The 27428-nt window shown below is 40.9% G+C and overlaps 1 protein-coding gene across 2 annotated transcripts; it reads left to right on the top strand.

Moving 5' to 3' along the window:
- The first annotated feature begins 43 nt into the window (after positions 1-43).
- On the top strand, positions 44-26558 carry ARF4 (ADP ribosylation factor 4). 2 transcript variants are annotated; one of them, XM_023200978.3, is made up of 6 exons: positions 44-1341; positions 13047-13127; positions 13501-13610; positions 20883-20954; positions 22575-22700; positions 25630-26558. In XM_023200978.3, exons 1-6 carry the CDS (start codon positions 1275-1277, stop codon positions 25714-25716), a joined length of 543 nt encoding a protein of 180 aa, XP_023056746.1. In that variant the 5' UTR covers positions 44-1274; the 3' UTR covers positions 25717-26558. The 2 variants fall into 2 exon arrangements, with proteins under 2 accessions (XP_023056746.1, XP_023056754.1); XM_023200986.3 differs by lacking the exon at positions 44-1341 and adding an exon at positions 3213-3524.
- Positions 26559-27428: the final 870 nt, after the last annotated feature.

Genomic DNA, 27428 nt, shown 5'->3' on the forward strand with positions numbered 1-27428 from the left:
AAGCGTTACTCAGCAAGCCTTCAAAAATACAAAAATAGCTTACTGTTTTTGAAAGTTTGCAAGTTTTTCTTATTCAACCCCATCCTATGGAAATATACCAGTTGGAATAAGCAACTACAGAACCACATAGGACGGCACTATCAGAAAAACAGATTAAATCTTTATCCTGGCAATGAGTCTAATAAATTAAGCATTGTTGTGAATTTAAGAAGGTGTAGCAGGCCGGGCACGGTGAGCCACCGCGCCAGGCCTGATCATAAATACTTTTAAAGTAAGAGGCTTTCCACTTCCTCAATCTAAGGAGTAAGTCTTTCATGCTGCTTCTAGGAGAAAAAGTACAAGAAAAGCAAGACTTCCTCGTTGCCTTCTCTTTAAAAAGCAATAGCCGATGAACATGTCTTGGAGCGCTCTCGCCTTGACAGAATTAGAGATCTTCAGAACAACCTGGCGTGGTGGTCGAAGCGTCTCGCCTTAGCTCATTAGGGTGCCACAGTTTCTCAGCTCACAAGTCGGCTTTTAACCACTTTTCTCCGCAAAAGGTTGGGCCGGTCTTCACGCGTTAACTAAGGCAAGCGTCCGGCCCTGTGTGTGAGACGTGTAAGTTCATGGCATCAGGGAATCCCCATCGCGCGTACCCTAATAGAAGAGGGCGGGGTTCCTCACCTAACCCATAATGCTCAGCTCGCCTTTCCGGAAGCAAGTACTATCACCCCGACAATGCCTTTATTCGAGCGGAAGCGTCTCTCCCTGAGTCTGATTGGAAGTGACGAAGCGAGGTATTGTGGGACTTTGTCCGTCTCCCAGTACGCATGTGCCCCAGCCGGCCTCTCCCGACTCTTGGAGCCACGTCCAGACGGTGGCGTCGTCGAGAGATGCACGTCAGCGAAACTGGCCAGTCCCCTGAGTGCGCAAGCGCAGTGGCTTGGGCGCACCGGAAGCGCAGGGGGATGGGGCGGCGGTGACGCGATTCTGTCCGCGTTGGAGGGGCCGGGCCGCCGCTGGAGTCGCCGCGGCCGCCGCGTGACGTGGCACAGCCAGATCCTAAAGGCTAGAGCCGGAGCTGCCGCGCCAGTCGCCTAGCAGGTCCTCTACCGGCTTATTCCTGTGCCGGAGCTTCATCAGCACAGCGGCCAGCGAGACGTGCCCGCCTCCCCTTTTCTTCCTCCGCTCTTTCTCTTCCCTCTCTTTTAGTTAGCCTGGGAGCTTGAAAGGAGAAAGCACGGGGTCGCCCCAAATCCCTTCTGCTTCTGCCCATCACAAGTGCTACTACCGCCATGGGCCTCACTATCTCCTCCCTCTTCTCCCGACTATTTGGCAAGAAGCAGATGCGCATTTTGATGGGTGAGTGAAGTGCTGCGAGTCGAGGCGGGACCTGGGAAAGGCAGAGTCTCCACAATTCAGGTGGCCTCTGGGCCTGTTTTTCTTTCCGCCCGCCGTGGTGGGGGAGGGGCGCCGGGTCGGGGGTCGGGAGGAATTCTTAAGGGGGAACAATGGAGCGGAGGGTGAGCGATCCCTCCCCAGATCTGTCGCCAGACAAGGCAGGGACAGGGCTTTGGGCAAGATTTCTTCTTTCTGGACTTGACTTTTTCCCCTTGATCTTATTGAAAGCTGGACAACATGAGGCAGAGATGTGGGGAAAGCCAACTCTGGGAAGCAAACACTTGGTGAGGCCTTTTCTGGGGGTGCGATCTGCATACCTTCTTGCCCGGGTGTGGACAGCGGTCAGGAGGGAGGCAGAGCCACTCCAGCCTTTTCCCTCCCCCTCTGCGCTTCGTGTACAGTCTCTGCACACTCCATTGGTTTGTGAGCCAGCGGCCACCCGGAGCCTGGAGTCGCCCGGGGCAGGAAGTTGCGGTGGCCAGGGAGCACCCAAGGTTTCTGAAGAGTCTGGAGTCCTTCAGCGCTCACTTTGCTAAACTTGGCCTTGCACTGGATTCCTTTTCAAGTTTTTCCCTCCTTGTTAATCTCATTCTCCGAAAACCAAGCTTATCTTCTATTTGTTTGGCTGTTTTCAAAAACTTTAAATGTATTTGGTTTGTTCTCCTAGGTTTTCAAACTTATTTTTAGCCGGCTTAAAGTCTAATGCAAAAAAACGATTTTTTAAAAAATACCTGATAAAATTTCAGTAATTGAACTGAACATCATGACGCTGAATTTTAAGGTAGCCTTGTTAAATAGTAACTACAATTTTAAAATTTGTTTTTAGAAAATTGACTTTTAAAAAACTGCTTTTTAGGGGGCGTGTTTTTGCTCAGCTAAGGGAGAAGGGCTGTCAGTTGGCTGATGTAAGCAACCGCTCCCGGTTACTGTGACCTGCCTACAGCACATTGAGCTCCATGGACTAGAATAACGCTGAAAGAAGCCCCTCTAACTTTGAACGTTGAAACTTACTGGTTCATTAGCTTGTGTTCTACCAGAGGAGGTTTTATTTTCTTTCTTCCTTTCTTTCCTTTCCTTTCCTTTTCCTTCCCTTTCCCTTTCCCTTTCCCTTTCCCTTTCCCTTCTTTTCTTTCGACGGAGTTTTGCTCTTGTCACCCAGGCTGGAGTGCAGTGGCGCAATTTCCGCGCACTGCAACCTCCACCTCTCGGGTTCAAGAGATTCTCCTGCCTCAGCCTCCCAAATAGCTGGGATTACAGGCATGCAACACGACGCCCGGCTAATTTTTTGTATTATTAGTAGAGACCGGGGTTTCACCATGTTGGCCAGTCTGGCCTCGAACTCCTGACCTCAGGTGATCCACCCACCCGGGCCTCCCAAAGTACTGGGATTACAGGCGTGAACCACCATGCCCGGCCGGAGGTTTTATTTTCGAACTGTACTACCATCGAAAGCTTTCAAACACAAGCTTCTGTAATATTTCAAGGTATATAAAGAGTAACAGTATATACATTGGCTCATGTTTAATTTTCCTCTTAATTCAGCGCATTTACATTTTGTGAAACAATTGTTTATGATTCATAAAGTATTTTCTCTTTCAAAGTTTCTTAGATTTCCTTTGTCAAGAGAACAGAATTATTTTAGGAGGGCAAGCATATTTAAGTTTTAAGTGACTGAAAGTTGGCAGTCTGAAAAAGGATCAGAAGTTAATGGGGAGGACTTTGGACTGCGATAAATGAATTTTCAGCCTGTTCTTTAAAGAGATTTAACAATATATGGTTGTGTTCTAGAACACGTAGTATATTGGTCTTTTTACTTAAGATTTATTGTAAATAAATTGCTATTTTTCGTTTCCTTAGTTTTTTGTGATTGATGAAAGTATCAGAGGGGCAGGGAAGATAGAAGTATGCTAGATTTGAAGAAAATGGGAGAGAAAAAATATTGAAGTTTCTGCATTTGTGCGGAGGATTTAGGAGTTACTTGTTTTGAATGTTTTACTCAGGCATGCTATTGTTTTGCACTTTAATTTTGGGATAATCAGTTTTCCTTGACTAAAAACACTTCTGTCACAAGATCAACATTTATGGTAACTCATCAAAGGAGGTATCAACGTACGAGGGAGATATGTGCATGAACAGGGAAAAAGGTGGTTTGGAAGTTTGATAATTCTTAATTTTTCTGTCTGGCTTTATGAGTGACTGACAGCAAAAATAATAGATCACTTTTTTTTTCTACCCCATTCAACTGTTGGAATTATTGGTTAATGTTTTACATTAGTGTGCTTCTTTTTTCTTTATAAAGCTTAGATAAGATTCATGCCCTCCTGAGTTAGTGTTTTTTTCAGACTTTACCATTTTAAAGTATAAAGGAGATAGGAGTTAGCTGATGTCTCGGGTTTGCCAAACTACTGTGGAGAAGTTTTAAATTTAATTCCTACACCTGCTGTTCTTCCAAAAGTTCAACTAACTTTAAAAGATGTTGGAAGTTAGCTTGTAGTTAACTGTAATTAAAAAACCAACACAGTGTATCAAATTTAACATAATCTGGACTATTGATTGACAGAAATTATGTACTAGTTATAAGGGGAAGTTATGCGAGTGATGGTATTACCCATGCTCCTCGAGTTAGAAAGCAACAGCTTCTGGCCAGGTGTGGTGACTCTACACCTATAATCCCAGCACTTTGGGAGGCCAGGTTGGGAGGATCGCATTGAGGCCAGGAGTTTTTAACCAGCCTGGTCAATTTAGCAAGACCCCATCTCTATTTGAAAAAAATAAAAATAAAGCAATAGCTTTTGTATTTAATTTAATTTAATTTTTTTTTTTGAGATGGAGTTTCACTCTTGTCTCCCAGGCTAGAGTGCAGTATGGCACGATCTAGGCTCACTGCAACCTCTGCCTCCTGAGTAGCTGGGATTACAAGCACCTGCCACCAAGCCCAGCTAATATTTGTGTTTTTAGTAGAGAAGGGGTTTCACCATGTTGGCCAGGCTAGTCTCAAACTCCTGACCTCAGGTGATCCACCTGCCTTGGCCTCCCGAAGTGCTGGAATTACAAACATGAGCCATCACACCCGGCCAGCTTCTGTGTTTTGTATATATTTTTAAAATAATTATGTTTTTTTTCCTTTTGAGTAGCTGAGACAACAGGGACATGCCATTCGACCTGCCTGGCTAATTTTTGGAATTTTTTGTAGCAAGAAGGTCTCACTATATTGCGTATTCTTGGGCTGAAGTGATCCCCCCACCTTGGCCTCGAAAAGTGCTGGTGTTACAGGGTGAGCCATTGAGCCTGGCTGCATTGTCCTATTTTAAGTCTGGTTTCTGTATCTTGATCCATGATAAGATGTAATGTTGTTAAGTGAATCCTTAAATTATGTATATATCCAAAAATACTAATGTGTTCTGCAGAGGAATTATTAATTCTGATCTCTTTACTTTGAACTTTCCAGTTCTTGCCTGTTGAACAGCTGAAAAAGTGTTAGTTTTTAAAAGTTTGCTGATACCAGTGTAGTGTTGTATGCCAGTGTAGTTCTGTATTGTCTTGAATGTGACTGTGGTTTTGGGGGTCTAGAGATGTTCGGGAGAAAGGATCCTATATTTGTCACTTTAAAAAATATTACCAAGCTAAAGAGTGTTTTATATTTGTTTCTTAGCATATTTTGTAAATCCATCTATTTATGTAATTTTTTTTCCTCCTGATTCTAAAAGTAGTATATGTTCCTTCTGTTACATTTAGAAAACAGGTAAAAGAATAAAGTGTTAATTACCTATCTGTAATTCCACTATTCTGTCATATTTACTCTCAGCCTTATTTTTATTTTTATTTTTTGAGACAGGGTTTTGCTCTGTCAACCATACTCTAGGGCACATACAAATGGCATGATCATAGCTCACTGTAGCCTTGAACTCGTGGATTCAAGCGATCCCTCCTGCCTTAGGCTCTGGAGTAGCTAGGACTACAGGCACCACTATGCCTAGCTAATTTTAAATTATTTTGTAGAGAATGGGGGTCTTGCTGTGTTGCCTAGCTGATCTCAAACTCCTGGACTCAAGAGATCCTCCTGCCTCGACCTCCCAAAGTGCTGGGATTACAGGTGTAAGCCACCACACCTGGTACACGCTCAGTCAGCCTTTTAAGAAGAAGTTTTTGTTCCTCTAAAATTGTAGTTGTGATATTTAGTTTTGTGTCCTCTCTTTTTGATTTAGCTTATTACAAGCATTTTCTCAGGTTATTGGTTGAACATATAACTGCCAACCTTTGAAAAAACAGGCTCTTCTCATTATGTGAATATAGGAAACGGAAAAGGCAAAAATCCTGTTTCATGCCACTGGTTGATAGGTACAGCCATCCTTAGATGCATCCTTTTGCATTATTACAGTAGTGCAATAGGCTGTCAGAAACTTTGCTAATTTGCTGCCAATTAACTGATAAAAATGCAGATGTTTCTAATCCGTGCATAGAAGCAGAACTTTTCACATTTTTCCATATACCTGGTGGCCTCAGTTTCAGTTTGGATGGTCAAGCCTCTGATGAATTCGATAAAATATATTTGAGACAAAGTCTCAATGTGTCACCCAGGCTCGAGTGCAGTGGTGCAATCTCGGTTCACTGCAACCTCCACCTCCCGGGTTCACGTAATCCTCCTGCCTCAGTCTCTCAAGTAGCTGGGATTACAGGCCCCTGCCACCATGCCCAGCTACTTTTCATATTTTTAGTAGAGATAGGGTTTCACTATATTGGTCAAGCTAGTCTGGAACTCCTGACCTCAGGTGATCCACCTGCCTCACTCTCCCAAAGTGCTGGGATTACAGGCGTGAGTCACCGTGCCCAACCAAAATATTAAGATACAGTATGTCCACCAGAAAAACCTGAAGTCAGGATGGCAGTATGTAAATAGTATTTGAGGTCTCTGGCATCAGAACTAGGGTTTTTTGGTTCTGGCTTTTTAGAAATTTTTTTTAAAAATCGAGATATAATACGTATACCATAAAATTTACCCTGTTAAAGTGTATAGTTCCATGAGTTTTAGTATATATATTGACAAAGTTGTGTAACCATCACCATTGTCTAATCCCATAATTTTTCATCATCCCTCAAAAAAACCTGATACCCATTAGTAGTAATTCCCATTCCCCCTTCTTCCCATCTTCTGGCAGTCAGTAATCTCTTTTCTGTTTCTATGGGTTAATCTATTCTAGACACTTTATTTAATGGAATCATGATTTATGGCCTCTTATGTCTGGCTTTTTTCACTTGGCATGATGTTTTGAAAGTTCATTCATAGTGGACGGGCGCAGTGGCTCATGCCTGTAATCCCAGCACTTTGGGAGGCCAAGGCGGGCAGATCACGAAGTCAGGAGTTTGAGACCAGCCTGTACAACACAGTGAAACCCTATCTATTCTAAAAATACAAAAATTAGCTGGGTGCGCTGGCAGGCACCTGTAGTCCCAGCTACTCAGGAGGCCGAGGCACGAGAATCCCTTGAACCTGGGAGGCACAGGTTGCAGTGAGCTGAGATTGTGCCATTGCATTCCAGCCTAGGCGACAGAGCAAGACTGTCTCAAAAAAAAAAAAAAAAAAAAGGAAAAGAAAAAAATTCATTCATATTATAGTGTATATTAGTCCTTCATTCTTTTCATTTTTTTCCTTTTCATGAAATCCACATAAGCACCTCATTTCTTTTGATGGCCAAATAGTAATTACATTGTATGGATAAATCACATTTTATTTATTCATTCATCAGTTGATGAAAATTAGGTCGTTTCCACTTTCTAGCTGTTCAACATTTATGAACAAGTTTTTGTGTGGACATGTGTTTTAAATTATCTGATAAATACTTAGGAGCGGAATTGTGTCATGGTAACTGTCTTGAACATTTTGAGGACCTGACAAACGTTTCCATTTTACATCCTCGTTTACGTCCCACTAGCAATGTATGAGGGTTCTAATTTCTTTGCAAGACTTAGGTTTTTAAATATCTGTTCTTTTTCTGTGATTATGGGGGACATTTCTGGACATTAAATGTCTCATCTGTAAAATGAAAGATTATTGTGAGGATTAAATTCCAAAAATGTATAGAATCACCTAGTACTATGCTTAAAATGCAGTAAATATTCAATTTTAAATTATTGTTTAAAATTATTATGCAGCATGGGCACCATGGCAAGACCTCATCTCCACAAAAAAATTGTAAAAATTAGCTGGGCATGGTGGCATGCCCCTGTAGTCCCAGCTACTGGGGAGGCTGAGGTGAGAGGATTGCTGGAGCCTAGGAGTTTGAGGCTACAATGAGCTGTGTTTGCACTACTGCATTCCAGGCTGGGTGACAGATCGAGACCCTCTCTCGAAAAAAAAATGTATATACACATAAACACACACACTTAAAATTATGAAGGTATATTTCAAACTTGTAGATAATTTGAAAGATAAAGGAAAACGTGAAAAATCTTTTTATCCATCTGAAAATACTCTTTTGTCTTTCCAGCCTTACTCCTTTCTGCAATATTTTTTTCTCCCTCAAAGTTGAGATCATTGGATCTAACTTTTTTTTTTTTCTTTTTTTGAGACGGAGTCTTGCTTTGTCGCCCGGGCTAGAGTGTGGTGGCGCTATCTCGGCTCACTGCAGACCCTGCCTCCCGGGTTCAAGCCATTTTCCTGCCTCAAGCCTCCCGAGTAGCTGGGATTACAGGCGCCTGCCACCGTGCCCAGCTAATTTTTGTATTTTTTAGTAGAGATGGGGTTTCACCATCCTGGGCAGCTGGTCTTGAACTCCTGACCTTATGATCCACCTACCTTGGCCTCCCAAAGTGCTGGGATTTCAGGCATGAGACGCCGTGCCTGGCCAGATCTAACTTTTTTAATTTAAAATATAAGTATTTCTTGCTGCCCTAATTATGGGCAAAGGTTTGTTTTGTGGGGACTTTTTTGTTTGTTTTTCTGAGACCGAGTCTCGCTCTGTTGCCCAGGCGCCGTCTGGGCTCACTGCAACCTCTGCCTCCCGGGTTCAAGCTATTCACCTGCCTCAGCCTCCTGAGTAGCTGGGATTACAGGCGCCAACCACCATGCCTAGCTAATTTTTGTATTTTTAGTAGAGATGAGTTTCACTATGTTGGCCAGGCTGGTTGTGAACTGCTGACCTTGTGATCTGCCCACTTCAGCCTCCCACAGTGTTGGGATTACAGGCGTGAGCCACAGCGCCTGGACTTGTTTGAGACAGGGTCTTGCTCTGTTGTTCAGGCTGAAGTGCAGTGGTACGATCATGGCTCACTGCAGCCTCAATCCCCTGGGCTCAAGGGATCCTCCTTCCTCAGCTTCCCATGTAGCTGGGAATATAGATGCGCACCACCCTAATGTTTTGTTTGAGACAGGGTCTCAACTTTGTTGCCCAGGCTGAAGCACAGTGGTGTGATCACAGCTCACTGCAGCCTTGACCTCCTGGGGTCAGGTGATCCTCCCATCTCAGCCTCCCCTAGTAGCTGGGACTTCAGGCATATGCCATTACACCTGGCCAAATTTTTTTTTTTTTGAGATGAAGTTTTGCTCTTGTTGCCCAGGTTGGAGTGTAATGGCGTGATCTCGGCTCACTGCGACCTCTGCCTCTCAGGTTCAAGTGATCTTCCTGACTCAGCCTCCCGAGTAGCTGGGATTACTGGCATGCGCCACCACACCCAGCTAATTTTGTATTTTTAGTGGAGATGGGGTTTCTCCATATTGGTCAGGCTGGTCTCAAACTCCTGACCTTAGGCGATCCACCTGCCTTGGCCTCCCAAAGTGCTGGGATTATAGGTATGAGCCACCATACCCCACTCACACCTGGCAAATTTTTGTATTTTTTGTAGAGACAGGGTTTTGCCATGTTGCCCAGGCTGGTCACAAATTCCTGAGCTCAGGCGATCCACCTGCCTCAGCCTTCCAACGTGCTGGGATTATATGTGTGAGCCACCAAACACAGCTTCCCAGCTAATTTAATTTTTCTCTTTTTTAAAGATGGATCTTGCTCTGTTGACCAGGCTGGTTTCAAACTCCTGGGCTCAAGCAATCCGCCCGCCTCCACCTCCCAAAGTGCTAGGATTACAGGCGTGAGTGACTGCCTGGCCAGCAAAGATTTCTGAGGTAGTTTTCCTGCTATATTAAACACTTTGGTCAAAGTGCAGGTCTTGTTAAGGAGAACAAGTATTATTCCAGTACATCTTTCAATACAGTTGCTTGTTTCTGGACACAAAGGGGAGGGAGGACATTGCTGGGCTATACAGATTAGTCTTATCTCGGCTAGTTGAAAATTGGTAATAGTTTTCATTTTGTGGAGAAATTTCACTGCCAAATATTGCAACATTAAGGAAATACGTAAGAAATGACTAAAGTGGCTCGAAGTTGTTGGACCAATATGTTTTTGAGTAAAGAACTGTAAGTTTTAAGTGATGACAGTATATGTTTAATTTGTGCATTAAAGCTTAGAAATAGCTTTTTAAAAAACTTAGTTTGCATTTATATAGCGTTGTTATTTTTGATACAACTGCATAAGATACATTCTGTATTGCTGTGAGCCATTAAACTGTTGTCTTGTAATTTATATTTAGAAAATAATTTGTGGATGCTTAAAAGTCATTATGGGTAAATTATTTTTTCCCCTGGAATTCTGGGGTGACCTAGAAATGGTTGCATGATTTTGTAAACACTTCCCTTTTTGAAAAAGTAAAATGAGTATATAAAATACTATATATTTAAAGCCCTCAAGCAGTCATCTTCAAAAAGATACATCAGGAAATGTAAACAGCCCAACATTTTAATAAAAAAAAAATCTACTTGGACAATTTTTTTTCTCTTTTCATAAAAGTAATACATGTTTTTTGGGTAAAAGAAATTCCTATCAGTAGAGGAGCAAGGAAACTATTAATTATTCATACAAGTACGTATAAAACCTATTAAAAGAAAATTTGGAGTTACCTACATGTTTTTGTATAATTTAAAATAATATAATCATGATTTGTCTTGGATTTCTGCCATTCTTTGTCAATATTTTTGGATATACTTTTTTTTTTTTGAGACCAAGTTCCGCTCTTGTTGCCCAGGCTGGAGTGCAATGGCATGATCTTGGCTCACTGCAACATTCGCCTCCTGGGTTCAAGCGAGTCTCCTGCCTCAGCCTCCAGAGTAGCTGGGATTACAGGCATGTGCCACCACATCCAGCTAATTTTTGTATTTTTAGTAGAGACGGGGTATCACCATGTTGGCCAGGCTGATCTCAAACTCCTGACCTCAGGTGATCCGCCCACCACAGCCTCCCAAAGTGCTGGGATTACAGGCATGAGCCATGGCACCAGGCCTTACATTGTTTTTAATTGGCAATCTGAAGTCCAGTTGGACCTCTGGTGATAACTGGCAGGTACCATAGTTTTGCGTGTGTGCATGTGTATGTGTTTCCTAATCAGCGTCTGTTTCATTTCTGACTTGGCTGAATCATATTTGAACTTAAAGGTTAATTTTAGTTAACTTAAAAATCTGATGCTTTCAAGAGACAGCTTTGTTGAACCATTTAAAGATCTAGTTGTTTTTTGCCACCCCCCCTTTGTTTTATATCTTGTTACTAAAGATGCCAAACTTTAACGTAGTTCCTTTCTATGTATTTTTTAGAATTATGTTTTCTGATCTTTTTGATACTGTTCCATACTCAAAAAATAAAACACTTGTGTAACAGTTGGTTTTTATTATTATGCTCATGAATGAGGGCTTGATGTGGGCTGGTCACACTGACTAGTATTTGGGAAGAAATAAACCTGTATCCCAGTATGAAGTGGGGAACAGGGTTTTACAGGACAAAGGAATAAAAGGCTTGAGTCTCCAAAAAGAACTTAAAGTTATTGTTGGTAGGGTACAGAGCAGAAAGGGTTGGTAAGAGGGTGGAAGGAATCGGAATTGCCTGTAGCCTTCAGTTCTGTTTTGGACTAACTGATAAAAGATAGACTTACTTGCATAGGAATGTAAATTAGATAAGTGAGATAATTTCAGCTCTTTTTTAACTTACTAGCATTGCTTTTATGTGCTAAGTCATGCTTTGATTTAAATATTAAGACAGTGTCCTTGCTTAAATCAATACTCAATTGAATTGATATAAAAATCTGTGATAAATCCAGGCAGCCAGATATGATATCCTAAGAACAATGATAGATTCAATGAGGTTATTAGATATTGATCTTTCATTTGTGAGGGCTTTAACAAACACTGCAGAATATTCAGGTTTTGAGAGAGTCATACTTACAAGCATTTAATTTGTTCTTCACTGTCACCCTAATAAAGAGGTATAGCCTTTTGTTCTAGTGTGGATTATTTTCACAAGCAAACACATTCCTCCCTACTTGTACTTCTGCCTCAAATGAATCATTTTAAGAATTTAGGTCGGGCACAGTGGCTCACACCTGTAATCCCAGCACTTTGGGAGGCTGAGGTGGGCAGATCACCTGAGGTCAGCAGTTCAAGACCAGCTTGGCCAACATGGTGAAACCCCGTCTCTACTGAAAATACAAATTAGCTGGGGGGTGGTGGCACGTGCCTGTAATCCCAGTTACTCGGGAAGCTGAGGTAGGAGAATTGCTTGAACCTGGGACATGGAGGTTGCAATGAGCTGAGATCATGCCATTGCACTCCAGCCTTGGCGACAGAGTGATACTCTGTCTCAAAAAAAAAAAAAAAAAAAAGAATTTAGATATTACTTATATTGTAGATGAATGTGATAGAGCCATTTTTATAACACAGGTTAATAAGACTTTGGTTTTCATTTTGGCACATTTAATGTTGAAATGGATTTAAGCAGGGGTAAAATTGGCTTCATCTTCTTTTATTATCATTATAAGGTCACTGGGACATAGTTATATAAGATCACTAGAACATAGTTACATCACAGGGACATAGTTATACCAGTGTATTTTTACCCCTTAACATCAAAATCTGTTACCCAAATTTTACTCTGTAAATAAGAGAAAATATTTTTACAAATCTTAAGATAATTCTTTATTCACTTATGTGTTCTCTGAATCAACTTCTAATCTCTGTTTTAAAAAATGGTAGTATGGCTGGGCACGGTGTTTCACACTTGTAATCCCAGCACTTTGGGAGGCCCAGACTGGCAGATCACTTGAGACCAGGAGTTTCAGACCATCCTGGCCAAGAGGGTGAAACCCCATCTCTACTAAAAATACAAAAATTAGCTGGGCATGGTGGTGGGCGCCTGGACAACAGAGTGAGAGTATGTCCCCCCTCTCTGCTGCCCCCCCACAAAAATGCTGGTAGTTCATAGAATTAATAAGGTCTTGAATTGGAAGAGATCTTAGATGATCTGATCCAGTCCCTTTATTTATGGCTAATTTCTCTGACCTTAGTGTCCTAAAGTCACTCAACTAGTTTGTGGCAAAGCTAGAGATTAGAGCCTAAGTCAGCTATATACTCGTTTCCTTTTACTAGTACATGCTGTCTCTCTTGGTCTAGAAAGAAGAATGGAAAGGCTTTCTGTAGGAAGTGTTGCCTTTAGGAATCAGAAATAAGATCATTTCATTTCTAACTCATTTGTGTCTTGAACAGTCAACTTCTACTTTTGAACTATAAATTTACTGTAAAATTATTTCTTGGAGTGTGCTGTTGGTCTGGATTTTAAATCTATAATGTCTTCTTCTAGTTGGATTGGATGCTGCTGGCAAGACAACCATTCTGTATAAACTGAAGTTAGGGGAGATAGTCACCACCATTCCTACTATTGGTAAGAAAGTTTACAGATGACTTTATATCATGATGATATGTTGTAAAGTGAAATATATACAGTCTCATTTTGAGACTGTCTTTTTGTTAAGCATGTTGATTATCTTAGAAGTACTTTTAAAACAGGCCGGGTGTGGTGGCTCACGCCTGTAATCCCAGCACTTTGGGAGGCCGAGGTGGGTGGATCGCTTGAGCCCAGGAGTTCAAGATCAGCCTGCATAACATATTGAGACCTTGTCTCTGTTGATGTTTAGGTTTAAATATATTTTTTTTAATAAAAAGAAGTACTTTTAAAACACTAAGAAAATTCCACAATAAAAGGTTTTATTTTCTTAATGACGCTGCACAGCGGTCATTTTTGTTTTTCTTTGTAGGTTTTAACGTGGAAACAGTAGAATATAAGAACATTTGTTTCACAGTATGGGATGTTGGTGGTCAAGATAGAATTAGGCCTCTCTGGAAGCATTACTTCCAGAATACCCAGGTAAGGGATACTATATGTTCTTATAACTTTTCTCTGTGGGTTTCATGCTCTAAAGTTTATGTTAGTATCTGGTATTTACTTGGATATTGGTGTTTACTATGAGTTGGCATTTGTCTTATCACCACTTACACATTCTTCAGTGGACTCTCACTTATGCCTCGAAGGCTGACTTATATAGGGTGGAAGAGTTATAAGGCACTTATGGTAAGTGTTTGGAAGATGGGGTGGGTGCTGGCGTACTTCTCAAGAATGAATTAGGTCTCTTATCCATAGTTCTTTGCTTTCCATCTTAGTTTAGAAAGTAAGGTCTGTATAAACTGTCATTGTACTTTCTGATGAATGTAAGACAATTGATAGTCCTTTGTTTAGCTCAGTTACTTGTTTACTTTATTAAATACATTAAGGTCAGTTTGCTGCATTGATTTGTAAGATATTTTTATATTGCCACATAGTGTGTATATATAATACTGGCATGGAAGAGACTTTAGTGATCCTATAGAACAAGAGTTCTCAAATTTGGGGGTGGCACGTAAGAATCACATGGGGAACTTTAAAAATCCCAAGACCTGGATCATCCCCTAGACCACTTGAATCAAAATCTCAGGGGATATAATCCAGGTACAGTAGTGTTTCTTAAACTTTAATATGCATATCAATCTCTTGGGTATTTGTTAAAAATACACATTAATTCTGTAGGTCCTGGCTAAGGCCTGAGATTCTGTATTTCTAGCAGGTTCTTGGGTTGTGCTGATACTACTGGTCTGGTATCTTACAGAACAGCACTATTGACATTTTGGGCTGGGTTATTCTTTGTTGTTGGGTATGGGGAGGGCTCTCTATGCATTGTAGGTTGTTTAGTGGCATTCTTGTCCTCTACCCACTAGATGGCAATAGCAGCTCCCCTCAACTAGCAGCCCAAAATCTCTCCACACCTGCAAAATATCCCGTGGGGCAAAATTGTCCCCTGTTGAGAACCACAGTTCTAATCTAACACTCTTACATATGAGGAAACTGAAACTTGTAATGACTTACCCAGGACGGGAGAGTTTCTTCTTACTCTTCCTTTGTTTAACCTGGTCCCACCTCAATTGTTTTTTTACCACCCAAGGAATTTGTCAGTTTTTGTTTACTAATTAAGTTGGTAATTATTTTTTAAGTGGATATCACTGCCACTTTATATGTTTAAGATTTGCAGTGTCATCTTGTTATCCAGCTCTTAAAACATTGCATACAAGTGGGGTTTATTGCCATTAGGTGGCAGTGAATACCTTAGGTGAGTGGCTGGGTCAAGCATATTTACATAGTATGTCATTAAATAAGTGGTATACTTTTTTATTTAAAAACGAGAATGTTTAGGCCAGGTGCAGTGGCTCACACCTGTAATCCCAGCACTTTAGGAGGCTGAGGCAGGCAGATCATGAGGTCAGGAGTTCAAGACCAGCCTGACTAACACAGTGAAACCCTGTCTTTGCTAAAAATACAAAAATTAGCCAGGCATGGTGGCGTGCACCTGTAATCCCAGCTACTGATGAGGCTGAAGCAGGAGAATTGCTTGAACCCGGGAGGTGGAGGTTGCGGTGAGCCGAGGTTGCACCATTGCACTCCAGCCTGGGTGACTTGACAGCAAGACTCTGTCAAAAAAAAAAAAAAAAAAAAAAAAAAAAGAATGTTTATGGTCATCAATACAGCTATGACTAGAAAAGATGTTTGATACAGAGGCACATGCTTTAAAAAGCTTCATTATGGAAAATGTTAAATACAAGGTGAACATTGCTTATCCGAAATTCTTGGGACCAGAAACCACTGTTTCTGATCTCAAAATTTTGGAATATTTGCATTGTACCCAGTTGAGCATCCTAAAATCCAGAAATCCAAAATCCGATATACTCCAGGGAGTTTTTCCTTTGTCACGTTGGTGCTCAGAAAGTTTTGCATTTGGATTTTTGGATTAAGGAAACCCAAATTGTATACATAAAAATAGAGAGAATAGCATAATAAACTCACATGTATATATTATGCAGCTTCAGTTAACAGGATATAACCAGTGCTATGTTATTTGGTATTCATCTCTAATATGCTCTACCCTCTGGACCGGTTTTTAATTTTTTTTGAGATGGAGTTCTCGTTCTGTCACTCAGGCTAGAGTGCAGCGGCGCAATCTTGGCTCATTGCAGCCTCTGCCTCCCGGGTTCAAGTGATTCTCCTGCCTCAGCCTCCCAAGTAGCTGGGACTTCAGGCATGCACCACCACACCTGGCTAATTTTGTATTTTTAGTAGAGATGGGGTTTCACCATGTTAGCCAGGCTGGTCTTGATCTCCTGACCTCATGTGATCCACCTGCCTAGGCCTCCCAAAGTGCTGGGATTACAGGTGTGAGCTACCACACCTGGCCAACATATTTTGAAGAGTTAGATATGAAGTAAAACCTTGCTAATCCTTAAGCCTAATAATTCTTGACCAAGGGTAACCCTGGGTTTATCCCTAGATTTCTTTAGAATGCTTTGTAATTTACTTTGCGTTCTTAATTTGAGATTAGACCCAATTCTGGCCTCTTAGATTTCTTTAGAATGCTTTGTAATTTACTTTGCGTTCTTAATTTGAGATTAGACCCGATTCTGGCCTCTTTGGACCACCTTAGAATTAAAAGTCCAAGTACTACTTCCTAGGGAGTTCATGCTAGCTGGGGAAAGCTTTATGTGTTACCTGATAGAATCAAAGCTGAGCTCTTGGCTTGCATTCCCAGCATTACTGATCAGTTCTTCTAGCTATAAATTTTTTTTTTTTTTTTTTTTTTTTTTGAGACAGAGTCTCGCTCTGTTGCCGGGGCTGGAGTGCAGTGGGCTGGAGTGCAGTGGCCGGATCTCAGCTCACTGCAAACTCCGCCTCCTGGGTTTACGCCATTCTCCTGCCTCAGCCTCCCGAGTAGCTGGGACTACAGGCGCCCGCCACCTTGCCCGGCTAGTTTTTTGTATTTTTTAGTAGAGACGGGGTTTCACTGTGTTAGCCAGGATGGTCTCCATCTCCTGACCTCGTGATCCGCCCGTCTCGGCCTCCCAAAGTGCTGGGATTACAGGCTTCAGCCGCCGCATTTACAAGAAACTATAGCTTTAACCATGTTTCTAACTTATACTAACAAACCATGGCATAGTGTTCCTCTTATTAGATAATTCCAACTAATTTGTCATTCTAAATAATTAAGCAAATATTTGGCTTTTAAAATAATCTCATAGCAGCTGGGCTTATCTGTAGAATCCTAGCTTTTCTTCACTCTTGATTCTAGGCTGTTCCAGGAAGAAAATAATTAGGGATTAATTCCTAAAATAATTCTCCTTCTCAATGTTACTTTGGGACTGATAGCATTATTTGCATTTTAAAACAAATAAAGGCTGGGTGCAGTGGCTCATGCCTGTATTCTCAGCACTTTGGGAGGCTGAGGTGGGAGGATCGCTTGAGCTCAGTTTGAGGCCAGCCTGGGGAACATAGCAAGACCTTGTCTTTACATTAAAAAAAAAAAAAAAAAAAGAATAAAAATGGAAAGTTAGTAGTCAAGATAAAATTAGGTCCCTTTTAAGAGCATTACCTCTTGTAAAGGATAGGTTTCAGGACCAGGTACTATGGCTTGTGCCTGAAACACCAACACTTTGGGAGGCCATGATAGGAGGATCACTTGAGGCCAGTAATAGTTCAAGACCAGTCCAGGCAACAGAGTGAAACCTTGTCTCTACAAAAAAAAAAAAAAAAGATTACCTGGGCATGGTGGCATACTCCTGTAGTCCCAGCTACTTGAGAGGCTGAGGTGGGAGGACCACCTGAACACAGGAGTTGGAGGCTGAAGTGAGCTATGGTTGTGCCTCTGTACTCCAGCCTGGGGGACAAAAGGAGACCTTGCCTGTTTTTTGAAAAAAATGGAAGGTTTGGTTCTAAAAAGGAATAGCTTTTGAAATATGGAAAGGAAGAGACAGATTTGGTAAATAAATGCCTGTGATAAGCCAAGCACAATGATAGCTCTTTTCTCTTTGACTGCATTTAATCTTTAACAAGCTTATGAAGTTAGTAGTATTTTTATTTTATTTAGACAAGGCATATTCAAGGATTAGGTAATATTATAACAAGTAGTGTAAGATTTGAATTTGAGTCTGTCTTTCCAAGCATCAAACATTATTTTTTGTTTTTGAGATGGGGTCTCACTCTGTTGCCCAGGCTAGAGTGCATTGGCACTATCATGGCTCACTGCAGCTTCAGTCAACCTCCTGGGCTCAAGTGATCCTCCCTTCTCAGCTTTCTAAGCAGCTAGGACTATAGACACGTGCCACCACGCCCTACTAAAATTTTAATTTTTTTCGTCGAGACAGGGTCTTACTCTGCCCAGGCTGATCTTGAACTCCTGACCTCATGTGATCCTCCCACCTCAGCCTCCCAAAGTGGTGGGATTAGAGGTGCCATGCCAGCCAAAAGTTTTTTCAAAGGATAGATATTTAAAGTGATGGTTTGCCAGGTGGTGTAGATGCAGTGTAAAATAAGATTAAAAAATTAAGTTATCGGCTGGGCGCGGTGGCTCACACCTGTAATCCCAGCACTTTAGGAGGCCGAGGCGGGCGGATCACGAGGTCAGGAGATCGAGACCATCCTGGTGAACACGGTGAAACCCCGTCTCTACTGAAAATACAAAAAAAATTAGCCGGGCTGGTGGCGGGCACCTATGGTCCCAGCTTCTAGGGAGGCTGAGGCAGGAGAATGGCGTTAATCCGGGAGGTGGCGGAGCTTGCAGTGAGCGGAGATGGCCCCACTGCACTCCAGCCTGGGCGACAGAGTGAGACTCCGTCTCAAAAAAAAAAAAAAAAAATTAAGTTATGGTTTCCAACAGAGATAAAGGAAATGGACTTATAATTTGCTAAAACAAAGGAACTTGTCATTTAATGGATGTAAAATAAGTGTTAGATACCCCTGGAGAGCCCAGTACTCTGATAATCCTGAGAGGTAAATAGAAAATGATAGAGGATGGGTTTGGGCACGGTGGCTCACACCTGTAATCCCAGCACTTTGGGAGGCCAAGGCAGGCAGATCACCTGAGGTCAAGAGTTCAAGACCAACCTGGCCAACATAGTAAAATCCCGTCTCTACTAAAAATTCAAAAATTAGCCGGGTGTAATGGTGGGCACCTGTAATCCCAGCTACTCAGGAGGCTGAGGCAGGAGAAGTTTCTTAAACCTGGGAGGAGGGGTTTGCAGTGAGCTAAGATAGCACCACTGAACTCCAGCCTGGGCAACAGAGCGAGACTCTGTCTCAAAAAAAAAAAAAAAAAAAAAATATGTAGTATAGTCCTTTGCCCTCCGTGAATGTAATCTAGTTACTTTTTTTTTTTTTTTTTTGAGATGTAGTTTGCCCTTGTCACCCAGGCTGGAGTACAATGACACAATCTCTGCTCACTGCAGCCTCCGCCTGCCAAGTAGCTGGGATTACAGGCATGCCACCATGTCCGGCTAATTTTTGTGTATTTAGTAGAGATGAGGTTTCACCAGGCTTGTCTTGAACTCCTGATCTTAGGTGATCTACCTGCCTCGGCCTCCCAGAATACTGGGATTACAGGTGAAAGCCACCGCACCCAGCCTAGTTACTTAAATAAATCAGTAGTACAAGACAATCTGTGATAAGTGACATGATCAAAAGTACTTCCGGGGTCAGGGTTTATCTTTTTTTTTTTTATTATTTTTATTATTTTATTATTTTTATTTTTGCCCCCCTTTTCTAGCTGAAAATTCTATAATTTCCCATTTGAAAGTTTTTAGAAAAAGAGTTCAACTAATTGCTTCCTAATTCCTTCCATTTCTCTTGTAGTATAGAATTCTAATAATGGGCCAGGTGCCATGGCTCATGCCTGTAATCCCAACACTTTGGGAGGCCCAGGTGGGTGGATCACTTGAGTTCAGGAGTTCAAGACCACATGGGCAACATGGTGAAACCCCATCTCTACAAAAAATAGAAAAATTAGCCAGGTGTGGTGGCACACACCTATAGGCCCAGCTACTTGGGAGGCTGAGGTGGGAGGATCATTTGAGCCCAGGAGGTCGAGGCTGCAGTGAGCCAAGATTACGCCACTGTGCTCCTAGGCAACAGAGATGAGACCCTGTCTGAAAAAAGAAGCTAATATTTGTATCTCTGAGAATTGATACTACCTTCCTTTTTTTAAAGAATGTCTTAATAAGGTAAATCTTTCTTTCTCTCTCTCTGTCTCTCTTTCCCTCCCTCCTTCCCTCCCTCCCTCTTTCTTTTCAAGAGATAGGGTTTTGCCATATTGTCCTGGCTGGTCTCAAACTGCTGGGCTCCAATGATTCTCCTGCCTTGGCTTCCCAAAGTGCTGGGATTACAGGAGTGAGCCACTACGTCCAATCTTGGAGTTTTCTCGCTTTTTCTTAAGATATCCTCCTGATTCTAGAGTTGGCAGGCAGCATTCTGGAGCAAGTTAATTTTTTCCTTCCATGATAAAGCAGATAAAAACAGTAGTGCACCCACTCCCGCTATTCCACCCCCCTTTTATTACACTCTGTACATGCCTTTGACACAAAAAGCTAATTCAGTTAGTAAATTCATGGTTTTATTTGTTTGTTTGTTTGTTTTTTTGAGATAGGGGCTTGCTCTGCCACCCAGGCTGCAGTGTAGTGGCGTGATCTCAGCTCCCTGCAACCTCCATCTCTTGGGCTCAAGTGATCCCTCCCACCTCAGTCTCCCAGGTAGCTGGGACTACAGGAGTGCACCACCACGCCTGGCTAATTTTTGTATTTTCTTGTAGAGACAGGCTTTCGCCGTGTTGCCCAGGCTGGTCTCCAGCTCCTGAGTTAAAGCGATTACAGGCCTCCCAAAGTGCTGGGATTACAGGATGAACCACCATGCCTGGCCAAATTCACAATTCTTTAGGATCCTTGATTTGTTATTTTTCTTTTTGTTCCTACTTTGTGGCTATTTTGGTACCTGCACTTAAATGTGAGAGTACAGAGGGAAGAGGGGAAAATAGATACAATTTATTCTTAGGGTAGTTGAGAAAAGTAGTTAATTGGTGAAGAATAAAAAGTTTTTAGATTTGAAATAGCACTAATAAATTAAACTTACAAATAGTTCTCAAATCAGCTTTTAGCATTACAGCTTTAAATTCTTTCTTTTGATGAGACATTTTCTTCCTAATGTCTAACCATTGGTACCATTTTGCTGTCTACACTTCTGTTTCATATAGAGAATGTCATTTAACTATTAAAATTTACTGAAACAATTTTTCCCCAGGGTCTTATTTTTGTGGTAGATAGTAATGATCGTGAAAGAATTCAGGAAGTAGCAGATGAGCTGCAGAAAATGGTAAGAATATACTTTAAATTTATCATTTTCAAGGTGTGCTTTTCTGGGTGAAACTGGTGGTGTTTTAGTACATTTTAACTATGATTAGTTTACACAAGTGGATTTGGGGGGCTAGAAATAAACTTAAGAAACTATGTTATCCACAGGTTCTTAATGTACTTCAAAATCTCTTATAGAGCATTTTGAAAAACACATGGAAGAGTAGCTACTTCAGTAAATTGGGAGGACGGGCAGAGCAGCTTTTTTTTTTTTAGAATGCCTCATGGGTAATCTTGATGCCTATCTCTGGCTGAGGATATCTGATTTAGCTCAGTCCCTTATTTTACAGATAGCAAATCTATAGTGCTGTAGCAGTTTTGACCCTAGGAATCTTGGTTCAAATGTTTTGTTCCCAAGGTCATCGGTTCCATTTTCTCTATGCTGTGCCAATAATTACTTCAGAAATGTTTTTTAATAGTAACCATTTAAGGATAAAGAATTTCTTCTGAAAGTAGAGACAAACGTTTGGTTCACAGTGGCATTTTGCAGCCTTGCCATATATTGGATTTCACGTTTGTGTTGTTAAATGTACTAAATGGAGGAAGACTGCTGAGAATGCTTGTCATGATTTTAAACTTGTAGCCATAAAATATTTACTGAAATGAAATCTTAATTATTATTCATTCCTCCTAAGACTAGAGGGCAGTTTGTAAAACCATTGTGCCAGTATATGTGTAACTAAGTCATTGTTGGATTTTTGCCTGAGTCAAATGTCACCAGCTTTCCCTCTTTAAAAAAAAAAAAAAAAAAAAAAAACTGTTAAGACGTACTTCACATACTATAAATATTATCCTTTTAAAATGTGCATATCAGTGGCTTTTAGTATACATAGTTGTACAACCGTCACCACAATCTAATACTAGAAAATTTTCATCACCCCCAAAGAAATCTTGGAACCATCAGCAGTCACTCCCATTTCCTTCCTCCTACACCACACTCCCAGCCTCTGACAGCCACTAATTACTCTGTCTCTATACAGTCACCTATTCTGGACATTCATATAAATGAAAACATACAATGTGTTCTTTTGTGACTGACTTTTTTCACTTAGCATAATTTTTCAGGGTTCATCTATATTGTATCATGCACCAGTGCAACTTCTGTTCTTGGTACTTTTTTTGTATTTTTCATAATACTGCCAACGCCCAGATAATTGTGTTGTTGTCCCACTGTTGTTGGAAAGGATAGAAGTCTGAAAAGAATCATCATCTAAGTACTTCTGCTACTAAGTACCATAAGATCCTACCATAAACATTTTATTCCCACGTGTGTTTCTTGCCCTTATCAGTCCTGACAATGGGTAATCATGAAGGCTGAATGATGAGTGATTTGCTTTAATGGGGTGTAGAATGATTGACTTGAAAAACAGTTCTGTCTTACTTGAAGGCATATGATTGTTTGCTCTGGATTTAAAAACTGAAGGATATGAGACTTCAGTTGTAAGAGTGAACTTTGTGTAGAGAAATTAGGTTAATGTTTAATAATGTATTTAATGCTGAGTAAAGCATATATAGGAAGACAGTTAGTTTCAAAACTCGGATTCCGGTTGGTAGTTGCTAATGCCTTACCTTTTATTTCCAGCTTCTGGTAGATGAGTTGAGAGATGCAGTGCTGCTGCTTTTTGCAAACAAACAAGATTTGCCAAATGCTATGGCCATCAGTGAAATGACAGATAAACTAGGGCTTCAGTCTCTTCGTAACAGAACAGTAAGTATTTGGAAGTTGATATTAACCTCTTGACTATTAAGACTTACTAGGATAGTTGTGTAAGTTAGTATTCAGTTTAAACATTTATTATCTCCTTTGGACGAATAATAAGCACATCATTTATTTAAAAATATGGTAATAAACTTTAAATACCTTTATTTCATTTTTGTAAAGATATAGAAAACTGCTGTAGAATAGGTCTAAAGATTATTGATAGTCTATTTTTTCTTTTTTATGAAGGGGGAGGTGGAAGGAATGGAAAGAAGATTATTGATAGTCTTAATTTTAATTTTGTATCTTTTAAATAACCCTACAGCAAATATTTTGAAATCTGGCTCTCTTATTAAGGGTCCAGTAATGTTTGTTTGCTTGTTTTAAAAGTGGAGATGGGGGGCTGGGCACTGTGGCTCATGCCTGTAATTCCAACACTTTGGGAGGCCTAGGCGGGCGGATCATCTGAGATCGGGAGTTCGAGACCAGCCTGACCAACATGGAGAAACCCTGTCTCTAGTAAACATACAAAATTAGCCGGGTGTGGTGGCACACGCCTGTAATCTCAGCTACTCCAGAAGGCTGAGGCAGGAGAATCGCTTGAACTCGGGAGGTGAAGGTTGCGGTGAGTCGCGATCGCGCCACTGCACTCCAGCTTGGGCAACAAGAGCAAAATTCGGTCTCAAAAAAAGTGTAGATGGGGGTCTCACTTTGTTGCTAGGCTGGTCTTGAACTCCTGGACTCAAGCAATCCTCCCAGTATCTCAGCCTACCAAAGCGCTGGGATTCCAGCCATGGTGCCCAGCCTTGTCTGCTTGTTAACAGCTTATGGAGGAGACCAGGTACCACGGCTCACACCTGTAATCCCAACACTTTGGGAAGCCAAGGTAGGAGGATTGCTTGAGGCCAGGAGTTCGAAACCAGCCCAGGCAACAAAATGAAACCATATCTCTACAAAAATAAAAATTAGCTGTGTGTGGTGGCATGCGCCTTTAGTCCCAGCTACTTGGGAGGCTGAGGTGGGAGGACTGTTCGAACTCAGAAGCTGGAGGCTGCAGAGAGCTGTGATTGTGCCTATTGCACCCCAGCCTGGGTGACAGAGCTAGACTGTTTCTTTAAAAAAAAAAAAAAATTATACTTCTCTAAAATTGCTTGTTATTTTAGATCAGTGATTCAGCGATGGAGATAAATTATCAGAAACTTAGTGTCATAGGCTTTTTACAGTAGTTTTGCATTAACCTGTAAATAAGGCAAATACTATGGCTGTGGTAAAAAATGAAACAACAAAGAACCTATTGCAGGCTGGGCACAGTGGCTCATGCCTATAATCCCAGCACTTTGGGAGGCCTAGGCAGGTGGATCACGAGGTCAGGAATTCAAGATCAGCATGGCCAAGATAATGAAACCCCGTCTCTACTAAAACCTACAAAAAAAAAATGAGGCGTAGTGGCAGGCATCTGCAATCCCAGCTACTCTGGAGGCTGAGGCAGGAGAATCACTTGAACCTGGGCGGCAGAGGTTGCAGTGAGCCGAGATCGTGCCACTGCACTCCAGCCTGGGTGACAGAGCAAGACTCCGTCTCAGAAAAAGAAAAAGAACCTATTGCCTGTTTGAGATATCTCAGGCTGATTTGAAGAACATAAACTGGGCCAGGTGTGGTGGCTCACACCTACCTGTAATCCCAGCACTTTAGAAGGGGAAGGTGGGCGGATCACTTGAGACCAGGAGTTTGAGACCAGCCTGGGCAAACATGGTAAAAAACCCTGTCTCTACTAAAAATACAAAAATTAGCTAGGCATGGTGGTGCATGCCTGTAACCCCAGCTACTTGTGAGGTTGAAGGCACGAGAATGTCTTGAGCCTGTGAGGTGGAGGTTGTAGTGAACTGAGATTATGCCACTGCACTCCAGCCTGGGCAACAGAGTGAGTACTCTGCCTCAAAACAATCAGTCAATCAATCAGTAAATAAGCAAGCAACACTAACTGTAAATGATACAAGGTTTCCATGCTGTGAAGGTATGAATTTGAGCTTTTCCCCAGCCTCCTAGGTTACTGAGATGTGGTAGTCAAATAATTGGCAACATGGTATACCTGCAGTGGCCTTGCAGTGTTAAACTGATCAAAAAAATTAATAAAAGTAAAGTATGTCTTAAATGTAAATTGTTTTGTAGGTTTTTTTTTTTTTTTTTTTGATACTTTCACACAGTTACTAGAGATAAGATTCATTACCATTTAAAAACAAGAACTTTTTGGAATGCATGAGACTAAAGATAGTGAAATTATCTGAAAAGCCTGCTTTTAAAATATCAGCAAACCCTACTCTTTCAAAAATTGCCTCTTCTACTTTGAGTTTAGTTTTATGGGAAATGAGAACTATAAAAACCAGATGGATAGTTTATTAGTTACTAATTTTCCCATGATTTCTCTTTTCAGAATAAGTGGTAGAAAGTTTACTAAAAGGGAACCAAAAACCAGCACTGAAAAAAAACCTGAATGACTGAGGGGGGAAAATCTGGTCTAAATATAATGAATAGGTAGAAGTAGCTTGATTGATTGATTGAGACGGAGTCTCACTGTGTCGCCCATGCTGGAGTGCAGTGGCACAGCCTTGGCTCACTGCAACCTCCAGAATAGGTAGAAGCAGCTTTATTTTTTAAAAAATAATCTAAAAAGGTAGAGACAAAGTCTCACCATGTTGCCCAGGCTGGTCTCGAACTACTAGCTCAAGGATCACTAGCTCAAGTGATCTCCCATCTCCGCCTCCCAAAGTGCTGGGATTTATAGGTGTGAGCCACCACACCCAGCCATAAGTAGCTTTAAATATGGTAGAGTTTTGTGAGAAGCAAGAGGTGTGAGAAGACTCTTAAGTTTGATTAAGACAGTTTAAACACTGGTGTTATACGTTAACTTTGTTAATCAAGTATTTTCTTGTCTTTACAGTGGTATGTTCAAGCCACTTGTGCAACACAAGGAACTGGTCTGTATGAAGGACTTGACTGGCTGTCAAATGAGCTTTCAAAACGTTAAATGAAACTGGATATCTAACCAAGGACATGTTTGATAAAATTGGCCTAGGCTTGTTACAACAAAATTAGTTTGTATCTTGGTTATTAAACAGTATCTGGGACTCGTTTGGGCAGAATATTATTTTGTTGCCAATTACTGTTTACCAAGTATGATGTTGCTATTTAGCAATGTGCTTGGTTTTAAAGAAATTCTCCTTGGGAAAAAAGTATCCTTTTTAAATTTTACTTCCCATAAGTGTAAATGCCTGGACATAGCTATTGTGAAACCTTTAAATAAATTGGTTTGAGTGCTTTTTGAGCCCCAGATAAATAATGTTTTAAAGTTATCCCCTTGCTACTTTACTGATACCTTTATCATTCCTGAGACAGTCTGCTAATTTAAAAATGTAGCATTCCATTTGTATTTATTTCTCTCTCTTGCCAAAAAGATTTTCTAATACTGCTTGTACCAGCCACAGAAAGATCCAAAACACTACTCAGCTCCCTTGCACTGAGGAAATATTTTCCCCCTACATTGACTCCTGGCCTACATCAGCCAAACTTATACCTTGGTGGGGTTTGGATTTGATAGCTAATTAGTTCTGTGCTGGCTGCAAAGGATTGAGATTTAGATGGTTTTTAATACTCAGCAGATTGTCTTCCTTTATATTGTGTCTTTTTTATGTTGCATGTTGCTTTTGTTATCAGCCTGATTTTTTTGCTCAGTATATGATAGTTCTGCTGATGTTTATTTTATTGGGCAGACATATCTTCATTAAGAGTTTTTGGAAAACTCATCAAATTCGATGAATACATTTTCTGCATAACCCATTTGGAATTATTCCTAATAAAATGATAAAATACATAATTGTGTGTGTTCTTTTTGAGTCTTGAAGGTATTTGAAATGTATTTTCTATTTGGCAAACTGCTTGCATATTTTATGTACTGTGAACAGTAATACAGATCCCACTGGTAAGTTACTAATTGTATAAAGTGGAGATCTGGGTTGTTTTCATGTGTATAACAGCATGGGGAACACTATTAAAAAGTTAGTTTTCTAAAGTCAGATCAAGAGTAAAAGGAGGGCCTGGCATAGTGGCTCACGCCTGTAATCCTAGCACTTTGGGAGGTTGAGGCAGAAGGGTCACTTGAGACCAGGAGTTGAGATAAGCTTTGGCAATGTAATAAGACCCTGTTTCCCCTGTTTCTACTTAAAAAACTAAAAACAAACAACAACAACAAAAAAAATGGGGGGGAGAGTAAAAGGCTGTAATAAAATGAACTGCCCCAAAAGCATGTATGTATGTGTTTTTTAGTTAAGGTTAATTAAACAAAAGAAATTCAGATGCTACTTGTATGGCCAATATAGAGACTTAGTGATGCTACTCTCCTACAAAAAACAGTTTCACAATCACTTTTTAACAGGACAAATTTTAGAACTTCAACAGAAAGCTGCATATAATTCATATAAAGGTATACCTCATAAACTACATCTATTACGTTGTTAAAGGCTCAACTTGATAACTGAGTAACTTAGTTTCTGTCTGTATTCTGATGTTGCATTCTTAATGGCTTGTAAAGATTCAGCTAAATTTATGGATTGAAAATTCCAAAATCAAATGCATGTGTGTAAAAAAATGTATATTTTTGAATTGTCAAATAAATAATAAACAATGGCTGGGCGTGGTGGCTCACACCTGTAATCCTAGCACTTTGGGAGGCCAAGGTGGGCA

The sequence above is a fragment of the Piliocolobus tephrosceles genome, chromosome 2 (genome assembly GCF_002776525.5).
Source record: "Piliocolobus tephrosceles isolate RC106 chromosome 2, ASM277652v3, whole genome shotgun sequence".
Taxonomy (NCBI): Eukaryota; Metazoa; Chordata; class Mammalia; order Primates; family Cercopithecidae; genus Piliocolobus; species Piliocolobus tephrosceles.